Source organism: Phyllostomus discolor, chromosome 7 (genome assembly GCF_004126475.2).
Source record: "Phyllostomus discolor isolate MPI-MPIP mPhyDis1 chromosome 7, mPhyDis1.pri.v3, whole genome shotgun sequence".
Classification (NCBI taxonomy): domain Eukaryota; kingdom Metazoa; phylum Chordata; class Mammalia; order Chiroptera; family Phyllostomidae; genus Phyllostomus; species Phyllostomus discolor.
Window position 1 is genome coordinate 97,820,964 of NC_040909.2, and position 21,839 is coordinate 97,842,802.

Consider the following 21,839-nt stretch of genomic DNA (forward strand, 5'->3'; position numbering starts at 1 on the left):
TATGTGAAAACTTAGATCAGAAAAAGATTGTTTGGAATCCTTCTCTCCTTCCTCTTTTCAGTACAAGTTGAGCTTCTGACAGTCTCCCCCACTCCATTCTTCTTGCCCTGGTTGTGGGACCAGGCGTGTGGGGAAGATAGTTGGAAGAGGGAGCACAGGTGAAGAGGAAAGGCACAGAGGGCCTGCCATCACTTCATCCAAAATCTAAAAGCCATCGGAAGCAAAAAGCCTGCTAAGAACGGATCCCATTCTTGATGCTAAAGTTCTTTAATTCTGCTCATTGTCAATTCCTTTCATTAACTAGGAGCCTGGCGAGATTCTCTTGGGAGTTAGCTTTTGAGACAGTTCACAGTGAGAAGCTATAAAAATTTCTGGGATAAGCTAGTCGTTTGAATCATTGTCCTACAATCAACTGAAATATTTTTTTTCCTCTGAGCATCTGGCTTTGTTCTCAATTGATTCTCAGCAAAACGTCCACAAATAATCCATTTGTCTTATGTTTTGACTGAGAAGTAAGTTTCAAACATCACCAACACTGTCCTGTAGGTTGGTTGACACACTCTAATCCTCTGCATACATATCTATCAGATGCAAGAAACAGCTAGCAAAAAGTTACAATCCATACAAAACAACAAACCAAAGACTATGTTTTATGTGAAATTATGAACAAATTGAGTATCTACCAGACTAACATGTGTATTTATATATCCCCAAAAGACAACTTTTTTCAATACTAAGAATACTTATATAAATGGCCTAGCATGTTTCCATAACCATCCCTGGTATTTTATGATGAAACGATAGCCCTCACATATTTATACATTTACACTAAATTATAGAAACAGCTTTATTTCTAAATGTTAATAAATAAATATATAATATGCATTGTGTGTGATAGCTATCTGAATTTCAGAGCGGTACTCACGGCCATGAGGAAAACAAATGACTGAAGAACACCATGAATTATTACATAGCTATAAAAATTCTCAATGGAATTATGACTTGTAATTCAAATTCTGTCTTTCATTAATTGTATATAATTTAATGGATCTGAGTGTGGATTCCAAATTAACTGAATGTCCCCATAAATTTCTCTTTTCTCCTGGATCCAGGCAGTCAATTCTTCCCTGAGAATGGCAGCAGCCTTCATTTCACATCACAGTTATGTGATACCAATCCATCCTTACCCAAAATGCACCTGGTATATACTATTCATCTGTCTTATGCCTTCTCTTTTTCATGGATCTTTATTGAGCACCAGGTAATAGCACATACTGACATAATGAGTCTCTGATATAATGAGATTATAGGAGGGGATGATTGGGAAGATTTCTGCCCCCACAGAATCTATGTCACACAAAATGTCTAATTGTGGTGCCTTTCTACAAGGCCCCTTTTGCCCCAGAGTAATAGATCTCTTCTCAGAATCAAATCTAGAAACTGGAAATTTGAATAGATAACTTTTCCAAAAAGAGGTAGATGTACCAAATAGCATAATCTTTTGCTGAAGAATGCCTCAATTTTAAAACATAAGGGGACTGCCTGGACTTCTAAATTGAAATTTAAATCTTATATAATTTTCCTAAAGGATGACAGTACTGCTTGCTACTTGGCACATGGCCTAAAATTAGAGAATGTTAACCGGGTAAATGAAAATTAAACTCCTTAAGGATATGGGGAAAGTGCCAGTGCCAGGCCCACTATTTCATTTCTCACTTAATTAAAGGCTTTTAAAAAATCAGCCAATAGCCTACTCAGGTTGAGATTTTTTTCCCATAACAGTGAGACTATGATTAGAATGTGAGGCAAACTGTACGTTTCCAGCCTGACTTGCCAGGCTCTGCTGCACCTGCTGCCTTTCAGGGCTACAGGTTCTCCTCAGCCAGAAAGGACTCTTAAAAGCATAGCCTTTCGCTGAAAAAACAGATCATTCAAGGACTGATAGTTGCGACAATAAAAGGAAAAAAAATCATCTCCTGTTTGATCCATTTCTGGGAAGTCTCCAGACTAACTTATAAAGTGCTAGACTTCCTCCAAAACTGTCTATTGCATTCCCAGACTCAGAGAAAAAGAGGTGGATGCATGATTGGTGAGATGTGGTATCATATTCTGCTTACTGATTGGACCACCCTCCACTTTTCCTACCTTTGGCCCCCACACCAGGCCTTTCTGTGTGCACAGAGCTCCTGATGAACAATATTAGTTCCAAATAACAGTAAGATGTCCCTAGGCCTCATCGTTGGTTAACAAGGTGTTCAGAGCATCACTCTTACAAGAAAACTATATCAGACTGTATGAGCCACTTTCTGCATAAGTGGCTCTGAATTAAAGTAGTTCTAAGTACCTTTGTTCTTCATTCACCAATATATTTTAGTCTATATAGACTATATATTTTAAATTATAAAGTGCTAATTAAGAAAATCCAAAAATTTTGTACTATGCTGGATAGAGAATAATGACTATAAACAGCTTTCCTGTTCAAAAGATGAGCAAGGAAAAACTTTTGCACTCATTTTCAGACAGTTTCAGGACCTAGTAAGATTCTTAAATTTGTAATGATCTCTATGTGTAGTGAGATTATTCTATTCATAAGGGGGGAACCTGTACTCTTTGAGGGCTCCTTATGTTTTGATGGAGGGGAAATAGGACTGAGCATGGACAGGAACTTGTGCCTTCCTCCTGCTGTCCCTCAGACACTGCAAAGATGGAGCCACAATAAACTGCCCCACATCCATGGAAGAGCCCAGCAGACAAGTTCTTCCCGTGGAAATAAGGGCAGCTCATGGTGGAAGGACTGTTTGGAGGCTAGAGGCATGTCTGTGAAAGGGAAGGGCAGTTGTATAATAGTATGTGTGTTCATCTAGGAGCTTATGGAAAGGATGGTTAAGTGTGCTTTTGGACAAACTGGAGGTTTTGACTTAAGAGCAACCACTGTCTGGAAAGAGAGTAACCAGAAATTCACCATTGATCCATGAGAAGAAATGGGATCCTTGTGATCTGCCAATTGAAAATGATGCAGGTATTGTTTGGAAAACTTCAAATTCAACTTTAATTGAGGAAGAGCTAAAAGTGGTCTTTACTTCATTTAAGGAAATTAAAATTATTGGGATTAATCATCCCTACTAAGAATGAAATTACTTACTTTCTAATTTGAGTTAATTAATAACTTAGAAGCTCCTTATACCTGAGGAGGAACCCTGAGCTCCTTACAACACTATGAAAGATAACCCCATGATTCAGCCACAGGGGTTAACAAAAAAGAAAAGAAAATGACCCTCATTATCATGCTCCAAAAAATAATTAAGTAGTAATAAAATAAAACATTGTTCATTGTTAGGTAATTCCTTCATGGCCGTTGGACTTTACACACTGTGGAATACCTGACTAGTGATGATTTAATTTTATTTAGAGGAAGGATATAAAGCAATGTTTGCAAAAAGCATCCATAAACTTGGTGTCATTACTTATAGTTGTATCGAGGGATCCCTGAAAAGACACAACATTGTCAAAGTGCATATCGATGGCTATTGTGGGTAGATGTGGGCTGTTATTTTCAGTCCAGCTCCTCCCCACAGCAAAGGGAGTAGCACCCACATTCTTTCAGGTACACACGCTGAAATCTGTATGGAAACCTAGGGACTCTAATGACGAGTCAGGCAGTGAGAATGGGCTAATACACACCCTACTTCTGCAGTGAAAACCCTCCCAGAGAGTTGCATTTGAGTCATTGTCTCTGAAACTTCCATATCCCGAGACACTGCCTCTTGAGAGCCATCCAGCTTGAGATGGATGGCAATAGATGAGAACCTACCAGAGAGGTTTTTACCACATCCAAGTCTGCAGTTAATCAGACCTATTTCCAGCCTTCACAATGATTTTAGCAAAGGAAGCAATTAAGAAAAATAGTCTTTTTGCAGTTTTAAACCACATGAACAGCCACATCCATAGGTCATAAAGACCAGCGTTGCTCTATTTATCCAACTACTTTTCAAAAAGGGAACAGATAAAAGAATTGTATGCTTTTCCCTTTTTTGTAAAGAATTATATCCCATTAAAACCAAAATGTTTTGTGTCAAACAAGGAATCTTTTCCTACCAAAATTGGGAGACAAAATCAAGGTAATTCCTTCCAAGTGTTAAACTTAGCAAAACAAAACAAAACAAAAAGACAATAGAAAATTTCTGTTGTGTAAATGAAGTAACTGTGTGCTACATGCATATGCATGCATGACTTATGAATGCACCAAACTATAAATACAACCCATTAGTGCCAGCATGAAACACAAAGGTAGCATATTTTTATGGTCCCAAATTTCTAATTAGCATAAAAAGCATAACATTGTAATTAAATAATTATTGATTAACACAGAGACAGAGAAGCCAGATGTGTTGAACGGGTGTGGTAATGAACTAAGTAAACTACAGGTGTTTAAAATTCATAGAGTACAAGTAAAATGTATACTAATTTTTTAAAAAATCATCTGTAGGCAAATCCTAGCGTATTCAGGCAATTACGTACCATAAATGTCAATATCTGTATGTTATACTTTCACAAATAGTATTTGAGGCAGCACTAGCAAGAAATGATTTTAATGCTCAAATGCTCAACGTTTAGAAGGCTGTTGTGCCAGACACAGTCCTGATTCTTCCCTTTGAACCTGGCAAACCTCTAAAGTAGACAGACCAGCATAAAAGGGGCATGACTAATGAATGAGCAACTGAAAAATAAACATGGATAAGAGAAGGGGAGATTGACATGTACAGGAAAAAAGTTTTCCTGAATATTGAAGGTTTTTGTTAACTTCTCATTGTGCTTTCTTTCTCCGCTCCCCTTCAAGGTGGCCCTTCAGTAAAAGCGGGCTTCATTTACATCATTTGCTCTAATAGGACTAGTCATTTCTACAGCCACTATTAGAACCCTGGGAGTTTTTGTTTGGTTCCTTCCAGCAGATCACTTAAAAAACACACAACAAGTGATATTCATGTTTGATTTCCCAAGTGGACTTTGGGTTAAACCCAGTCTGTTCTGCGCGTCTCGTTTCCCACGTCCTCGTCCTCTTCTTACACGACTCCTGCACTCACCTCAGCTGTGCGCCGCTGTGTGGGCCTTCAGTCATTCTCTGGAGTGTACGGGCCTCTTTGCTGTCTCATGGGCTTTTCACTTGCAGTCTGTCTGCGTTGCAACACCCTTTTCCCACATCTTCGTATGTCTAGTTCTCAATCGTCTAACAGGTCTGAGCCCTAATATCTGCCATTAAAGAAGCCTTCTTTGACCACTCTTCATCATATCATTCTCTTTATATTAGTTTTTGCAATGCACCATTATTTTTGTTTATTTGTTTACTTCATTACCTTCTTCTCCACTAGAACACATGTTTCATGGGGGCTAGGAGAATACTTTATGTTCACTCTTAAATCCCACTGCATAGCTCATATTAGAAACTCCGTAAGTATCTGTTGGATAGATTGATAAGACTTTGTTGCTTTCTAAAGTTGGACAATCTAGGGAATTCAGTCCAAAAATGAAGACAAAAAAAACTTGATGACTTTTAGCTCTGGCCCTGGCCTATAATCAATGGTAGAAGGTTGAAAAATCCCAGCAAGACCTAGTTGTAAAGAGAGAAACAGGAAACCAAAACCATCAGTGGCCACTCCTCACTCTGACTGCTCTCTACTTGCAGGAACTTGCATGGCCTTCTGAAAGCAAGAGCAAATGACAGATGCTTCCTAATGGGAGCTTGCCTGCCCTCTAAGCCTATCTGTAAACGCTACTTGTAACGTAGGAAAATAACATTCAACATTATTAATGTATTTGAACTGGTGCTAAGTCTTTGTACTATGGGCTCCAAACAGTTAGACCTCACTACAAAGTACTGTGTTTGTCCTTTATTATATAGATCCACAGTGTTTTCTGAAATGTTTAGTGAAAGAAAACAATTAGAAATATAGGAAGATTGTTTTAACTTTTCTAATTCCTATACTGAGATGCCCAAGTATTTCAAAAGAAGTGTAAACTGTCATAAATTCTATTGTATAAATATAAACCCAAAGCTAATTTTAGAATAAAGCAAAATATATTTTCTTAAATACAGGTATACTTCTCTTTAAGGTCACATTTTCACTTCCAGATGGGTTGGCTTATGATTAAAGAAAGTGAAAAGACAAAGGAAATAGATAGCCATATAAAAGCAAATTTAACTCTTTGAGCCACAATTTAAAAGAAAGGAAAAAAGGTGAATGTTATGAGTAGTTAGTACTCCATTTCAAGAAATAGAGAGGGTTAGCTAAAGTTAAATTAGACACAAAACTAAAAAGCAGATGATTAAAAGAACAAAGAAGAATAAGAGAGAGAAAGAGAGTAGCTCCTTGATTAATGATAAATTATATAGTGGTATACTATAAAAGAACTGAATATTGAATTTTTTAGGATGTGAGCTGATTCCAATACTGTGGCTGCTCCTTATAAGTAGAATATGAGCAGACCTGTCTACAGACACAGTCAATGAACAACATTTCTTTAAAAAAAATATTTTATTTATTTATTTTTACAGAGAGGGGAAAGGAGGGCAAAAGAGAGAAATATCCAATGTGTGAGAGATACATAGATTGATTGCCTCTTGCACGCCCCCAATTGAAGACCCAGCCTGCAACCCAGGCATGTTCCCTGCCTGGGAATCCAACCATCCACCTTTCGTTCACAGGCTGGCACTCAATTCGTTGAGCCACACCAGCCAGAGCTAATGAACAGCATTTTCAAAAAGTTCTGGAAATTCTTGTTTTAAAATTCAAGCATTTAAATAAAATAGGAACAAGTTTGTAATTTACACTAATGAGATGAAATAATTTTATGCATTTTATGCAATAATTTTATGCAAATAATTTTAATTTTATTTACTGGAATAGGTATTAGGGGCAAAGCTGATGTTCTGAAATAATTTTCTGTGAAGCCAGAGCTTGGTGAGCGTGAGTGGACATAGCTAACACCTGGTTCTCCACGTATTGATTCCTGTTCTCTTCAACCACCCTGGAAGCCACCTTCCTGTGTTCTCACTACCTTGACTCCAGAATTTTGTGGGGAAAAAAATCCTGTCTTCTCAGTTCCCTCCACTTGTAATCCAGCTTTTCACTCCCAATCCTCTCCTGGCTTTGCATTTTGTAAGGCCACTTCTCCCCCACCAGTCAGCGAATTCAATGTTCCCTTTTTAGGGGACTTTGAGTCTATGGTATAACTATCTTCCCTGAAATTCTCTCTTCTGTTGGCCTTGATGTGCTCTCTGTCTCTCCAGGCTACCCTCACACCTTCTAGGCCTTCTGTTTTTGTTTCATGTTTTTCTTCTTTCTCCTCGCTTTCTTCTTCCTTATTCTACAAACTGTCCCCGTAGTAATCACACATGCTCCATAAGTACAAATTCCATCATTTATATCATTTAAGTTATAAAGAAAATGGCAGGGACATCAGTTGTGAATTTCTTAACCATGGTGTGCGTAAATCATCACATAATAGTCTAATTCTAAGAAGTGTAAGAGAAATAACATTTGAATTACTCAAAATTATTTTTAAGATTACTTTGTTGATCTATATAGTTAAGTATCAATCTATGTATTTCCAAAGTACATGCTTTGATGTGGTAATGAAAAGCTCCCACAAAATAAGTAATCTGTATTTATTTGTTTTCTTTATAAAAAATTTGTTGTACTTTATTTCAATGTCTCCAGTTGCCATTTGCTCACTTATTTGTTTTGTTGATTAGGTTCCACTTACAGGTGAGATCATGTGGTATTTGTCTTTCACCTCCTGGCTTATTTCACTTAGCATAATGCTCTCCAGTTCCATCCATGCTGTTACAAATCATAGGAGTTCTTTCTTTCTGCTGCGTAGTATTCCATTACAAAAAAACTGTGTAAATGTACTACAACTTTTTGATCCACTCATTTACTGATAGGCACTTAGGTTACTTAGGTTACTGTCAGTTTGTTCATCATTGAAATAAGGAACATGGAAGGGCCATCAAGGAACATGTGTAAAGGACACATGGACAAAGCCAAAGGGGGGAAGGTTCGAGGGTGGGAGGCAGGAATGGATGGGGTGAGGGGGCGTGTTGGGGTGAAAATGGATACAACTGTACTTGAACAACGCAAAAAGTAAAATTTATTGTAGTTTTCTATGTTATATTTCCTCTGATTTACCTTATATATGAAACTCAGTTATCATGTGTCAAGGGTTTTTTTTTTTAATGCTTGAAGAGGATAGAAATCAAATCCAAACTTATGATATAATTCTATACCAAACTTAAGTAAGAAGTTTGAACTGTAAGTAAAGTAGATACTATTGTACAAATGGAAAAATCTCTCCCCCATACCCCTTCTTTCTTTTGGCTTATGTAATTCAATTGACACAAGACATTAACAGCGGGGGGGAAAAACAATTTAATCCATACATATGGAGGTCTCATAGAAATGGAACCTAAAGAAATGTCCAAAGCAGGCATCTTTTATACTTTTTAGACAAAGAAAAAATAAATTTGTGAGGAATTAACAGGGCAAAGAAACTTAGGCGTAGGTGCTTAACTAGTGGAGTATCTAAGCAGGGTTTGAGCTTAGGGTAGTAAGTTAGTGAAGACATAGCCAGGTTTGTTTACATAGACTCTGGGCTCTTCCTTCCCTATCTTTGCTGATAAGGAAGTCTCAGTACCTCCTGGTACAGGGAGGGCATCTTCCACATCGGGGATTTCTTTCCTGCATTCAGGGAACAAAAAGGTCAGAATATTCTTCTTGTACTGACTGTTACTCAAGTAACTTTAATTCAAAACAATCAGTATGCTACTTTCTTGTGTTTTGGGGTGGCCTGCCCTTAACCCCAACATAATATTATTTATTCTCATTCACATTTTTATGGAATCATTGCAAAGAATAGTGCAGTTAATAAATATGTTATAGTGCCAACAAATTAAGTGAGAACCACACTGAGAGATTTAATGAGTGCCATAAATACATATTATTAGTTCATAAATTTCACTTTTGTTTTATTTGTATAATTTAAATTTATCCAAGTCACATTGAAAGGAACTTACAGTTCTGCCATAGAAATTGCTGTAAATTTTGAGATTATGCTAGTTCATTCTGAATCTAATAAATTCTATTAATATGGAAAATAAGAGTTCTTCTGTAGCCATCAAGACTAACTGCGACAGATTAAACTTGATGGCCAGGAAAGGGAGCAGTCAGTGAACAGTTTGCCTGCAGGTAAATTGCCTTGTGTTAAACTTAATTCACTAACTAAAGCAATTATTTTTCTATAATATTTTCCCTTTAGAGGGTTCCTGCAAATGACTCATGTAGCAAGCCAACAACCAAAAATGATATAAAATGTTTTATTATCAATAAAGTGCTGTAACTGTGAAAGTAACTGGATGATTTGTGTGGCAAACCAACAACCAAAGAAAGAAAGAAGAGGTAAAGTGTTTTATTCTTGATGTAATCGAGGCATACTCATAATGGCACTTGGAATTCCTGAGTTGAGGAAAATCTAAAACTGTAGAGTAACTGCCTACTGACATGAACTGGAAATGCTTCTAACCTCACGAGTCACGTATACATACAGCAGAGAATGAAAGGAGAGGGTTTCCCCGCTGTCCTTGTTCAGAGGTCTCTCATCTGGTTGTTTTCGGTCCTGGCCACATGTAAGTTCAAGGGCTTTGCATTTCACACCAGCTTCCCCTGTGTTTCCAGAGTCCCAAACTCAATTTCTGGCACTTGGAAGCACCCTATGCACTGAGGTTGGGACAGTGCTCTCCCTCCTGAGGTGGGCATACATGTCATTTGCATTGCATAGTTATTGGACAGTCCCAGACCTCTGAGCAAAAACCATGGATGGTGCCAACTCCAACATGTCCTCATGACACTAGTGACAACAGAGCTTGTGCCAAGTGGTGGCTGGGAAGTCAACGTAAGCGGACCCTGCTCCTGTGTTCACAGCTTCCCTGCAGGTCCAGCATCCTGGTCCCCAGGTCCCCTTGCCCTGTCTCTATCTTCAAAGCTCGTCTCCTGCCCTGCTCAGGCAAGAAGTGGTAATCCTTAGTTTATTTAGGAGGTCTAGAGCCTGATTCCGTGTCTATTCTTTTTCATCTATTGTTGTGACAAAGTCACCATGATCTCAGTCTTTCATGTCTGACACTCCACAAGCACTGAAGGGCATCTCTCGAGGATGTGCTGTTGTCTCTGCTAAGGACTCTGAAAGGTTGTTTTCATATGTATGTGCTGAGGACTGCCTTCTTTGTTCTTTCGCTGTGGCTGTGATGGAATTTTCTGGAAACAACTGAGGAGGAAAGATGTAGCCCCCTACAGAGTATGAAGAATTGTAAGGGTTTGAGAGGAGTACACAGTAAGCAATGGAATAGGACCAGGCTATACCAAAAGGTACAGACTGCAAAGGGGCAACTCCTGGGCCAGCCACTAAATAAGCGATTTATAGAATTTATTCTTCAGCCAAATTGGTCCATTTATTTAATTTATGCATTAACTAAATTGGGCACTTTATTTTACCTTCCTGTGACTTACTTTTCTCATATGTATTAATTTCTTATGACTTCCCTATAACAAATTACCACAAACCTGGTATCTCAACAGAAATTCATCCTCTCACAGGTCAGTAGGCCAGAAGTCTGAAGTCAGTTTCACTGGGCAGAAATCCAGGTGTTGGCAGGGCCATGCTCCCTCTGGAGCTTTAGGGGAGAATCCTTTCTCATCTCCCCAGCTTCTAGTGACTGCCAGCATTCCTGGGCTGTGGCTGCTGCACTCAATCTCTGCTTCCATGGTAACATTGCCTCCTCCTCTTCTTTCTTGTATCTAAACTCCCTCTGCCTCCCTCTTGTTAGGATATATGCGATTGCATTTAGGCCCTACACAGGTAATCCAAGATAATCCCCCCATGTCATGATCTTTAAAACTCAATGGCAAAGGGCTCATGGATGAGGACAACAGTGTGGTGATTACAGTGTGGAGATGGGTATAAGGGGGTTAGATGGTAATGGCAAAAATACAATAAAAGTGTTTTTAAAAACTCAAGGACATTTGCAAAGGACTGCCATAGGAGGTAAAATCATAGCTTCCAAGGAATAGGACTTACATTTGTATTGGGAGGACTATTATTCAGCCTACTGTAAATTGGGTTGATAATAGTATATACATAAAAATTAAAGGATATATGAAAAATGTCTACATACAATCAAACACTCAATAAATGTTGGCACATGGTGGTGATATTGATGATGAAACAAGAAAATGCAGACAAAAAGTCTCAAAATGAACTAAACAATTTTTAATGTGGACATATGTGGAGGGGTGCCGTCTCTGGATTTTTGATGTGTACTAACCTGAAAATGTTCTTGTGCCAAACATTGTATCTCTGCACTGAACAAGTATTACACACACTTCAGGCATATGATACATATACCATTTCTTGTGTTTTCTTTGTTACTTTTCACTTGAAATGTAAGTCATCCTTTCAACAATTTCATCCATCCTGAATTCTCCGAATGTAAAAATCAAAGATTCAATGTGATGTGACTGTTTCCTTTGGATCTTTTGTCTCCCGCCCACCTAGGACACAGATCTAATGACATTCAACATCTCCGTGCACCGGTCGTGGTGGCGAGAACACGGGCCCGGCTGCGTCCGGAGAGTGCTGCCCCCGTCCGCCCATGGCGCGATGGACGATTACACGTATGTCTCTGTCACAGGCTGCATCGTCGACTTCCAGTACCTGGAGGTCATCCACAGTGCCATCCAGATACTACTCTCTGTGAGTGTCACATTTGTGTCATTGTCTGATCAGGACTCTCCTCTATTAGCATTTTATATCTAAACCTTCTGTCCACATCCCCGTAGGAGATGATTCTATCAACAAGCACACAAAGAACATCCTTTAAGCAATGGAAATAGCAGCAATTATGCTGAAATTAATTACACTTAATGGCAGGTGACATCTTTGCTGCTTGGTATCCAGACACTTTGTCTTTAGAGCCAGGTAGTTGCTGTAGTTTCTTACTTGAGATAAAATCTCCCAATGAAATAGTACCAGGTTTCTTAGGAGAGTATGTTAGCCACCCACTGCCTTGGGCTCTTCTACTTCTGCTCCTACTACAGCTTCCCCTCTCATGCATTCTGTCACTAATGCATATTAGTTCCAGAGAAAGATGATGGAAACACACCCATGGTTTGTTCAGTCTAATAAACTTCATATTTTGAAAAAATTATTTCTTAAGAAAATAAATTCCTCCATAGACTCTTACACATTCTAGTACTGTATCTAACTTTTGGGGTTAGGATACAATTCCATATAGCGCAATACAGAGAGAAAATGGCTTGATTGGATCACAGAAGGTTTCTGTGCTTGAAGTTCCTTAAGTTAATTTCTTTCCATCATGCTGTCCCACCCACAGTTTGTTCACAGTGTGGAGTAGAATTAAGATATATTCCATCATCAGGAATGCTATTTCTTTGAGATCCAGCAAGTCCTTGGCATTTGTTTGAGTCAGTACACAATAAAGCCATTTTCAACCATGCTTTTCATATAAACTAACCACCTCAGTCCTGTCCATCTGGTTAAAGTCAGAATGAAAGATAGAGACTCAATAATAAATTAATAGATGAAAGAAGTATAGGAGGTATATGTCAGTGAAGAATGTACCTTGGAATTACTTCTACTTCTAGAAAGAACTTTGAGAAATCCTTGATATCATTTACTGTGTTTGTTATATAGTGCTGTGTAATGAAACACTGCAAAATGTAATTGCTTAAAATAATACCAGTTCATTTCTTGGAGTTCCATGGGTCAGGAATTTGGGCAAGGCTCAGCTGAGTAGTTGTGTTCCACCCGATGTTGGCTGGGGTCATTCATGTGAACCTTTCAACCAGGAGCTCCTCTGGGGATAGAACATCCAAGAAGACCTCACTTGGATGTTGGGTGCTGGCTATTGGAAAAATTCTCCCCAACACAGCTTCTCTTTTTACAGAAAACTTGACAAGCTTTCTTACAGCAGGGTACTTGAGTTCTGAGAGGAGCCCAGCATGCAAACATTTTCCAAGCCTCTCTGGGCATGCCCCATTTTATTGCATTCCACCTTATTGCACTTTGCAGATACCGTGTTTTACTAATGGAAAGTGGTGACAACCTTCCTCTGAGCAGGTCTACTGGCACCCTTTTTCCAATAGGCTCAGATGTTGGTTAGAATTTTTTAACAGTAAAATCTTTTTAGTTAAGGTATGTACAATGTCTCTTTAGACAGAATTCTATTGCATACCTAAGGGATGACAGTATAGTATAAAGATACATTTTATAAGTAGCAGGAAACCAAACATTCTGTGACTTGCTTTATTGAAGTGGTCTGGACCAAACCCCCAGTATCTCTGAGATATGCCTGTGTTTGAGTAATGCTTATTATGGTCCACTTAGCTACGGGCCCTCATATGACTGATATGACCAAGCCTGGAGTCGTTTTGGAAGGGGGTTATGGAAAGGTGAGGATATGGGGAAGCATGGCTTATTTGGGGTCACTTGTGTAGTGGTCTCACCTGATTTACTCTGTTAACTGTTGGTCTTTAACCTGCGTGTGTCAAGTTTTAAGATAGTGTTTTTTAGAGCACATTTTAATTAGAATTGTTTTAGAAGGACTAACAATTCAAATTTTTAAATTAAATATCTGTCAGTGCTTCTGTTCAATAAAAGCTGAATTTGACTGTGAATGCAAAGAAGCAGGTTGTACCTCAATGCTAAGGAAGTTTCATTCAGAGCTATAACAGGGAATCTATTTATTCTTGCTTTCTATAGTCATTTTTTAAAATATAATGTACTGTCACTTGTCAATATATGTTTATCATTTTTTTTCCTGTTCTCTGGTCTTTCTTTAATCCTAGATAGATAGACAGATGGGGCAAAAGTAGGTTTACAGTTGTTTATACAGAAAAAGACATGCAGGTTATGATTATTGCGATGGCTTAACTCAAAGGAATGTCACTCACAACTGTAAACCTACTTTTGCCCACCTTGTATGTGTGTGTGTATAATATATAGTATTTTTTTAATGTGGGGGCAACTTTTTTCTTAAATTTTTAGTCTATTTCATGGTAAAAAAAAAGTACTCTATTACCATATGCTAGACTCTAAAGGATCTTATAGAAACATTTTTTCTAGAGTCTTTCATATGTGGGCAGATTCTCCTCCTTTTAACAAATTATTCATATTGAATTGCTAAACCACTTCAAGGAATGATGGCATGACATCCAAATCTTTATAATGCAGCAGACCGCTATGGAATCAAAAAGTCATTTACCCATAGTCATTCCAATTCACTCGAATAGCAAGGTGGAAGTATTCATTTGATAAGGAGCTGAACTGTCACATAAAAACCTATACTAGAGCAATACTAAATGAAGTGTATGTTACCACCTAAAAGTGCCCACACTCAAAGGTGTCCACTCAAAGCTTACATAGTCAGGACTGTATTGTTCAGCTTTCTGGCAAAAAAAAGATTAGTTGCTAATGTCTGGCTTTTCTCGTGTAATATACCTATGAGACAAGATGTCCAAGACATTTTATATTAAAATGAAATATATCCTGAATTTTGAACAACTTTCAGATGATGTATTGTTGTCTTTGATTTTATATGGGTTTCTTTTATTTTCCACTTCATATGAATATATTCACAATTATTAGAATTGTGTTTTTTAGATCTTATAAGGGAACACTTTGTGTATGAGTTGCCTTATATGGGATGAGATGTCAGCCTTACTACTGAAAAACATGGGTGGTGAATGCAATAGTTAACAGCCTGTGCTGCATGGGCTACAACTTAGCAAACAAAGGGCTTTGAGATGGGCAGGTCCCAGGTGCCTTTCATTGCTGGAGGCCCAGTAATATCCAGAAGTTCATAAGGAATGGAGTGAAGGAGGTGGCCAGGATAGCGGAGGGGGCCTCTTGGGGTTCAGGGCAGCAGCTGTCTAGCAAATGAAAGAGAAATGTCTGAGTGACTTACCATGGATGCAGCCGTGCTGGTGAATACTGTCTGCATAATTGTCCCGGCTTGGAGAAGAGTTTGAACTGAAAGAAATGTAACTCCTGACATAAGCCTTCTGTAGAAACTGTGTACAAGCTTGATGGAAATGGGGAGGGGGGAAATCAAACTCAGAAAGAAGGCGATGCCTCTGGATCCCACTCAATGGGTCCCAGCGCAGGGCTGAGGCCCCCACCAGAGCACCTGTCCCTGCCCAGCCCGGATGTCTTGAGCTTCCTTCACAGGCTCTCAGGTTGAGAAGGAGAGTGGAAAGCAGAGAAGTTTCCTGTTGCCTTCGTTGTCAGCAGCTGGTTTTGTTGACCTGAATATTGTCATCAACACCCAATTGAAGATCAGGATGGAATCCAAAAGAAAGGCTGTGGACTGTCTGAGGAGATGAACAAAATTTAACCTGAGGAGGAGATAAGAAATCAGAGACAGCAGCCAGTAGTAGGCCACAGGGTGATATCAGGACCTCCTCTCATCCTCATCTGCTCATTTCTTACCCCAAGGATGGCCAACAGCCTCCTAAACAGTCTTCCCCACCCCAGCTCTGCCCTGTCCACCATGACATAGGCACTTGCTCCATGGGAAGATGATCACAAAGCACACATCTCATTGCCCACTTTCCTCTCATTGCCATTCTGTGATTCCCATCACTTTCAAGTTGAAGTCCAAATTCTTACCTTGGCATATGAGATTCTCATCAAACTGCTTCCTTCCTAACTCCCATCCTCAAGTCCTGACATTGCCCCAAATGAGCTCATCCACCCACCCTACAGAACGGGGCATGTTCCAGAAGAACGCCCTGCCTCCCAGAACTCTTTGCTTGGAGTGGGTTCTTGGATTCATCTCTTCTCCCTCTTCCCAGTTCTCAGTTCTTCATCCACCTGGCCATTACTCTTCTAGGAACTTTCAGATATGTGATGTAGTATCATGGATCATAGTCACTGTACTTACACACATTGTAACTGGGAGTTTGTACCTTTGACCCCCTTTACCCTTTTCATCACCACCTCAGGGCCCCAGTGCCCAACCACAAATCTACATCTCTTAGCTTCATTTGGGGTTTTGGGGGGTTTTGTTTGTTTGTATCTGTTTTTAGATTTCACACATGAGTAAGATCATCCAGTATTGTCTTACTCTGTCTGACCTATTTCACTTAGCATAATGTCCTCAGAGTCCATCCACGTTGTCACAGATAGCAAGATTTCATTCTTTCTGGTTTAATAATATGATTAATTGTTAAATAGATAATATGTTCATTTAGTTCAAAAACATGAAAAAAGTGTTGAGTGAAAAGCTCCCATCCACAATTTCGCCCGGTTCCCCCACCTCTGCTCCCCGGCAGGCAATCAGTTGTGTTTTGTTTGTTCATCAGCATTATGAGTATGCTACAGAGAATCTAAGTATCTTTATGCAAATACAGGAAAATTGGACTCTTTATTATTATTTGCCCCCAACAAAAGATAGCATATGATGCACACCTCTAAAATCTTCCTTTTTTACTTATATATTTTGGAGCTATTTTCATATCAGCACCTCAGTGTTTCATTGTTTATTTAATGATCCCCTATTGATGGATATTTGGACTGTTAGCTTCATCCAAACATAACAATGATTTTTTGTGCATATATATACACTATATATATATTTATATATCATAATCTATAGCACACAATGTAATATGATATCAATGTGTTGTAATTATATATATAACTATTATACACAATATTTGATCATTGAGCCTCTGCTCTATCAGAATGAAAGCTCCTTGAAAGTTGGAACTCTTTTGTTATTTGTTCATTTCTATAGTCCCAGTGACTAGGACATAAACTTTGTTGAATGAATAAATGACCAGGAAACAAGGGATTCCAAAGTTAGAAGTGGATAAAAACAAAAGAACAAATCCATTGATCAAAAACCAGCAGTAATGAATGTGCAGACAAATTAGAGAGAAGATGCCCTTTGTCTGGGAAATGAAGGGACCATAGGTAAAATTCTGCATAGCCTGTAGTACAGAAGCACTTGATAGTTGTGTACTGCTAGTACAGTTGTAGCTCCTTATCACAGGTTTTGCTTTCTATGGTTTCAGTTACCTGAAGTCAACCAAAGTCTGAAAGTATTAAATGGATAATTCCAGAGATAAACAATGGTGCACAAAGTTTTAACACTGCACAGTATTCTGTGTAGAATGATAAAATCTCTCTCTATCCAGCTTGGAACATAAATCATCCTTTTGTCCAGCATCTCCACACTGTAGACACTCACCATCTTCAGTCACTTAGTAGCTGTCTGGGTTATCAGATTGACTGCCTGGGTATCTCACTGCTTGTGTTCAAGTCACCCTTATTTTACTTAACAATGGCACCAAAGCACAAGAGAAGTGATGCTGGCAATTACGATATGCCAAAGAGAAGTCATAAATTTCTTCCTTTAAGTGAAAAAGTGCAAGCTTTTGACTTAATAAGGAATGGAAAAAAATGTATGATGAGCTTGCTAAGATCTACAGTAAGAACAAATCTTCTATATATAAAATTGTGAAGAAGAAAAAAGAGACTCATGCTAGTTTCACTGTTGCACCTCAAAGCACAAAAGTTAGGGCCACAGTGCATTGATAAATGCTTAGTTGAGATGGAAAAGCATTAGTTTGAGGGGGGAAGGTTTGAACAGAAAACATGTTGTGATTGACCACACGTGTGTCTCCTGAAAGTATTGAGCCTATAGAAAACTTCAGCAAGGGATCCCCTGAAGCAAGTGACACCAAGCCATTTACTGCGAGGGATGGTGACACAGCTTTAGGTATAGTTTGGCATCTTATCATCTCATATCATCACAAGAAGAAGGAAGAGAGCAGCACAATGAAATATTTTGAGAGAGCATATTTACATAACTTGTATTACAGTACATTGTTATAATTTTTCTATCTTATTATTAGTTGGTGCTAATCTCTTATTGTGCCTAATTTATAAACTAAACTTCACCAGAGGTATATGTAGGAAAAAACATAGTATAAATAGGATTTGGCACTATTTGTTATTTCAGGCATCCACTGGAGGTCTTGGAGCACGCGCCTCAACTGTGGTTATCACAACTGTTCTCAGCCTGTCTCTCTCCTGCTGGGCTGGCCTTTCTTCAAAGGCCAAAGGATTCCATCCTGCTGGTGCTCTCTCTATGAACTCTCAGTTTTTAATCATGTACCTTACATCTATTTCTTGCATGAAATATGCCATTTCTATGGTCTTCATAAGACATGCAATCATAAACCTCTATTCTGAAGGCCAAACTTTTATTTGATATGTATCTATTTTCCTCATTCTGGCTTCCTAGAATTTGTTCTTACATTTGCTTCTCAAGCACATTTGACTAACTGAACATATTTTATATTTTCATGAAAATTTGTAGAATTGCTACAGGAGAACAAGGACTGAAGCAGCCAGTTAAAAAAGTCAGTAGGAAACTACTGAGGGACTCTGATTTACCCGACATCCCTAGTGCAAGGGCTGTGCTTCGCTCACAGTGGCCACTCATTCGGGGTTTTTGAGTCAGCTGCTGTGTAATTTTCTGGATTTTAGATTTACAAACACAAAGTGCATAATTCCTAAGCACTGCCTGTAATTTAATACAGCTATGACTTGATTTTGTTTCATACCCTTGCTAAACACAACCCATCTAGAACACAGGCCTCCACTTTATTTCTGGTGAAGATGTTGCTTCTTTGGGTCGGTGAGGGTGCCCAGGTGCAGGGAGCACCTGGTGCACCTCTGAATTTCTTCTTTTATATCCATATACTCTGTGTTTTGAGAATGACTTCACAAGCTTAGCCTATTTTAATTACTAAACTTGGCTCCCATTAAGGGGAGTATCAAAACAGTTTCTGGTGAAAATTTTAAACTATATCCACTTAAATTCCAAGCACTATGCTGAACATATTTTCAAATCAGATACTCACTCCGGAAATGTAACACCACAAGTTTAAAGAAACAAATGTTGAAATTAATACTACAACCCCATATAGAGCATGTTCTTATTCTACTAGAGTATGTAAATTAAATATTTCTGATGGAAAGAATCTCTTTTTCCTTTGTTCTCATTCTACTGTGATATATTTTACTCATTTAATTCCCAAACACCCAAACATGAAGTCTTACAAAACTAAAATAAAATAAGTAGCTAAAAGTTGTATTAGCATCATATATGGCAGACAGATGCTCATTATCCATGTGATAAAATCATTTAAATGAATAATAACATGAAAATTTAGTAATTAAACCAATGAAAAATATGAACAAATGTAATCACATAAGAGAATCCAAATTGTAAACAAAGGAATGGAATATGATTATTCTTGATAGTAACTCAATATGTGCTAATTAAATTAAAAATTATTTTTATTAATTTATCAACTTTTAAAAATAATAGCAAATAGTATTTATAGTAAATTGTCAATAAGTTATTGGTGAAAAGCATTCTTTATTGCAAGGACAATTACAAATGTACCTTTTGGCCCTGGCTGGTGTGGCTCATTGGTTTGAGCGCCCACCTGCAAACCAAAGGGTTGCCGGTTCAATTTCTGTCAGGGCACATGCCTGGGTTACAGGACTTGCCCCCAGTATGTGGTGCTCAAGAGGCAACCGCACATGGATGTTTCTCTCCCTCTTTCTCCTTCCCTTCCCCTCTCTCTAAAAATAAATAAATAAAAATCTTTAAAGAAAATGTTCCTTTTGGCCCTGTAACCCTACTCAGTGGAATATCTCCCAAGAGAATGTTTCAACAGGAACAAAGAACTACCTGAATGATGTTCATGTTTATTATAGTAGCAAACCTAAGTATATCTAAAACATACTGTTAGACACACAGCATAACAACTTAAAATATATCAACATGATCATTATATAGATAGCAATAACTATGTTAATTTTAAGACCATATATAAAACATGGAAAGGGATTTAATTTAAATAAGCAGTCAAGAAAGAAGGATAAGATGCCAAAAGTTAAGATGTAGAATTACGTGTATGTTTTTCCCAAAAACGTGTTTAAATGTTGTATCACATTTGCAATAATACCATTTAATCGTCATATGATTTACATAGAAGAGAGGAAGAGATGTTATCGTTGTTTTTCTTAGATTATTAAACATTCCCAAATCTCATAATATTTATTTGAACATCGGAGGCACTCTTAAATCTTAGTTATTACTAGATATTCCATTTTAGTGGACTGCCAGTTCTGAGATTAATAGGTAAATAATGAATATGTATTTTATGGCCCTTTTTAATTTTTCAAGATTAGTTATTTGTGGGTAAACAGATCCATATTCTCATGTTAACTATTAACCAGCAAACATATATTTTAAAGGAACTCATTTTTATTACTAGCTGACAGATTCTAATCTCTAAACCTGGCAGAGGTCTTTACAACTCACATTTCTGCCTGTTTTGGGAGCTAATTTCACATTTGTGTTATCTTGAACTCTCACTGTCAAGATAGTCTCCTTCATATCTGATAGGTGACAAGTCTTATTTAATGTCTTTGGAGGTTGTCACCACAATCAGAGCTGGAAATCAGAGAACTCAGCGAATTGGTCTCCCTCATCCCATGCTCTTTGAATTTCATCTGTCTGGTCACATCAATATTCACCACTGTTATTCTCTGCCCTTCATATCAGACACATTCAACTTGAAGATAAATTAAATCTCAACAGAAAAGAGTGAAAGGCAACCTTAGACCACCAGGTTTCCTGTGGAATCTTTATCCAAAATGGGTATCTCTTCCATCTGCCTATGGGAGCAGATAATACTATTGCTGATTGAGTAACAAGTTAACTCAGTGTAAGAATGCAAGTCAAAGGTAAGATTTTAAAATAGGTTTCAATGCTGTTAATTATACGCCTCCAAAAATGTAAATATAGTTAAAGTGGTGTTTGGGAAGAGTTGATTTTTATGTAAATATTTGCATTTATTTAACAAACTGTTCATATGTGCTTGCAAGCACCCTGAGTGCTTTGCAAATAGGAACTCATTCAGTCCTCAAAGTGACCCAAGAAGTAGGTATTATTTTTTTAATGTGAAAACTGAGACACAGAGAGAGGTGAAATTACTTGCCTGAGGTCACAAGCTTGCGAGTGAATGAAGCTGGACCTCAAATGGACTTCAGCTGCGCTCCAGAGGCTGTGGAGTGCATTGAACCACTTCACTGAACCTCCTTTTCACATCAGAAGGAGAGAACCTCCAGCGTCCCTGCAGCTCCTTGCGGACCTCAGTGGTAAATTCTCGCAGAACCCTAAAGCTGCAAATTCCTGTTGCCTTGATGGGGCTTACTCACTCCGGTATTTGAGTCACAGAGAGCAATGGATAGTTTAAAGGTCAGTGGAGTGAATAGTTCAAGAATGTTTTCTTTCACTCTTGAAAGACCTCCTAACCACCTTCTTGTTAGAAAAGAAAGGATTTCAACATTTGTAAAATGTTAAGTTTACCAGATTTCTCTTTTCTTGCTTGTTTGCTGGGGATTTCTAGTGGCTAGTAAGAGGAAAGCAATCACGGTCAACCACTCTTGCCCTAAATTCTCCTCAGAGTCACCCTTTTCCCAGAGAGTTTACTGATATATGAAATAGATGTTTGCTCCCTATACCAAATTTTGAGCAATTTCTAAGTTCTACCTAGGACCCTTAAGTATTTAGATCAGTTACTTCATACATACCATCTCTGGTCTCTGTATTCAATTCCATCATCAGAAAACTGATCAACTGGTTACCTCAAGCTCCGTAAAGGAATCATTTATTAAATCAT

At 38.2% G+C, this 21,839-nt stretch overlaps 1 protein-coding gene across 3 annotated transcripts in view; it reads left to right on the forward strand.

Annotated features, from left to right (window-relative positions):
* The window catches only part of NKAIN3 (sodium/potassium transporting ATPase interacting 3), a 536,750-nt gene that overhangs the window by 385,290 nt on the left and 129,621 nt on the right, over positions 1 to 21,839 (forward strand). For all 3 annotated transcript variants that reach the window (XM_028534034.2, XM_036031159.1, XM_036031160.1), the window contains exon 4: positions 11,602 to 11,799. In XM_028534034.2, coding sequence (XP_028389835.2) covers positions 11,602 to 11,799 — 198 coding nt within the window. The remainder of the gene's footprint in view (positions 1 to 11,601; positions 11,800 to 21,839) is intronic.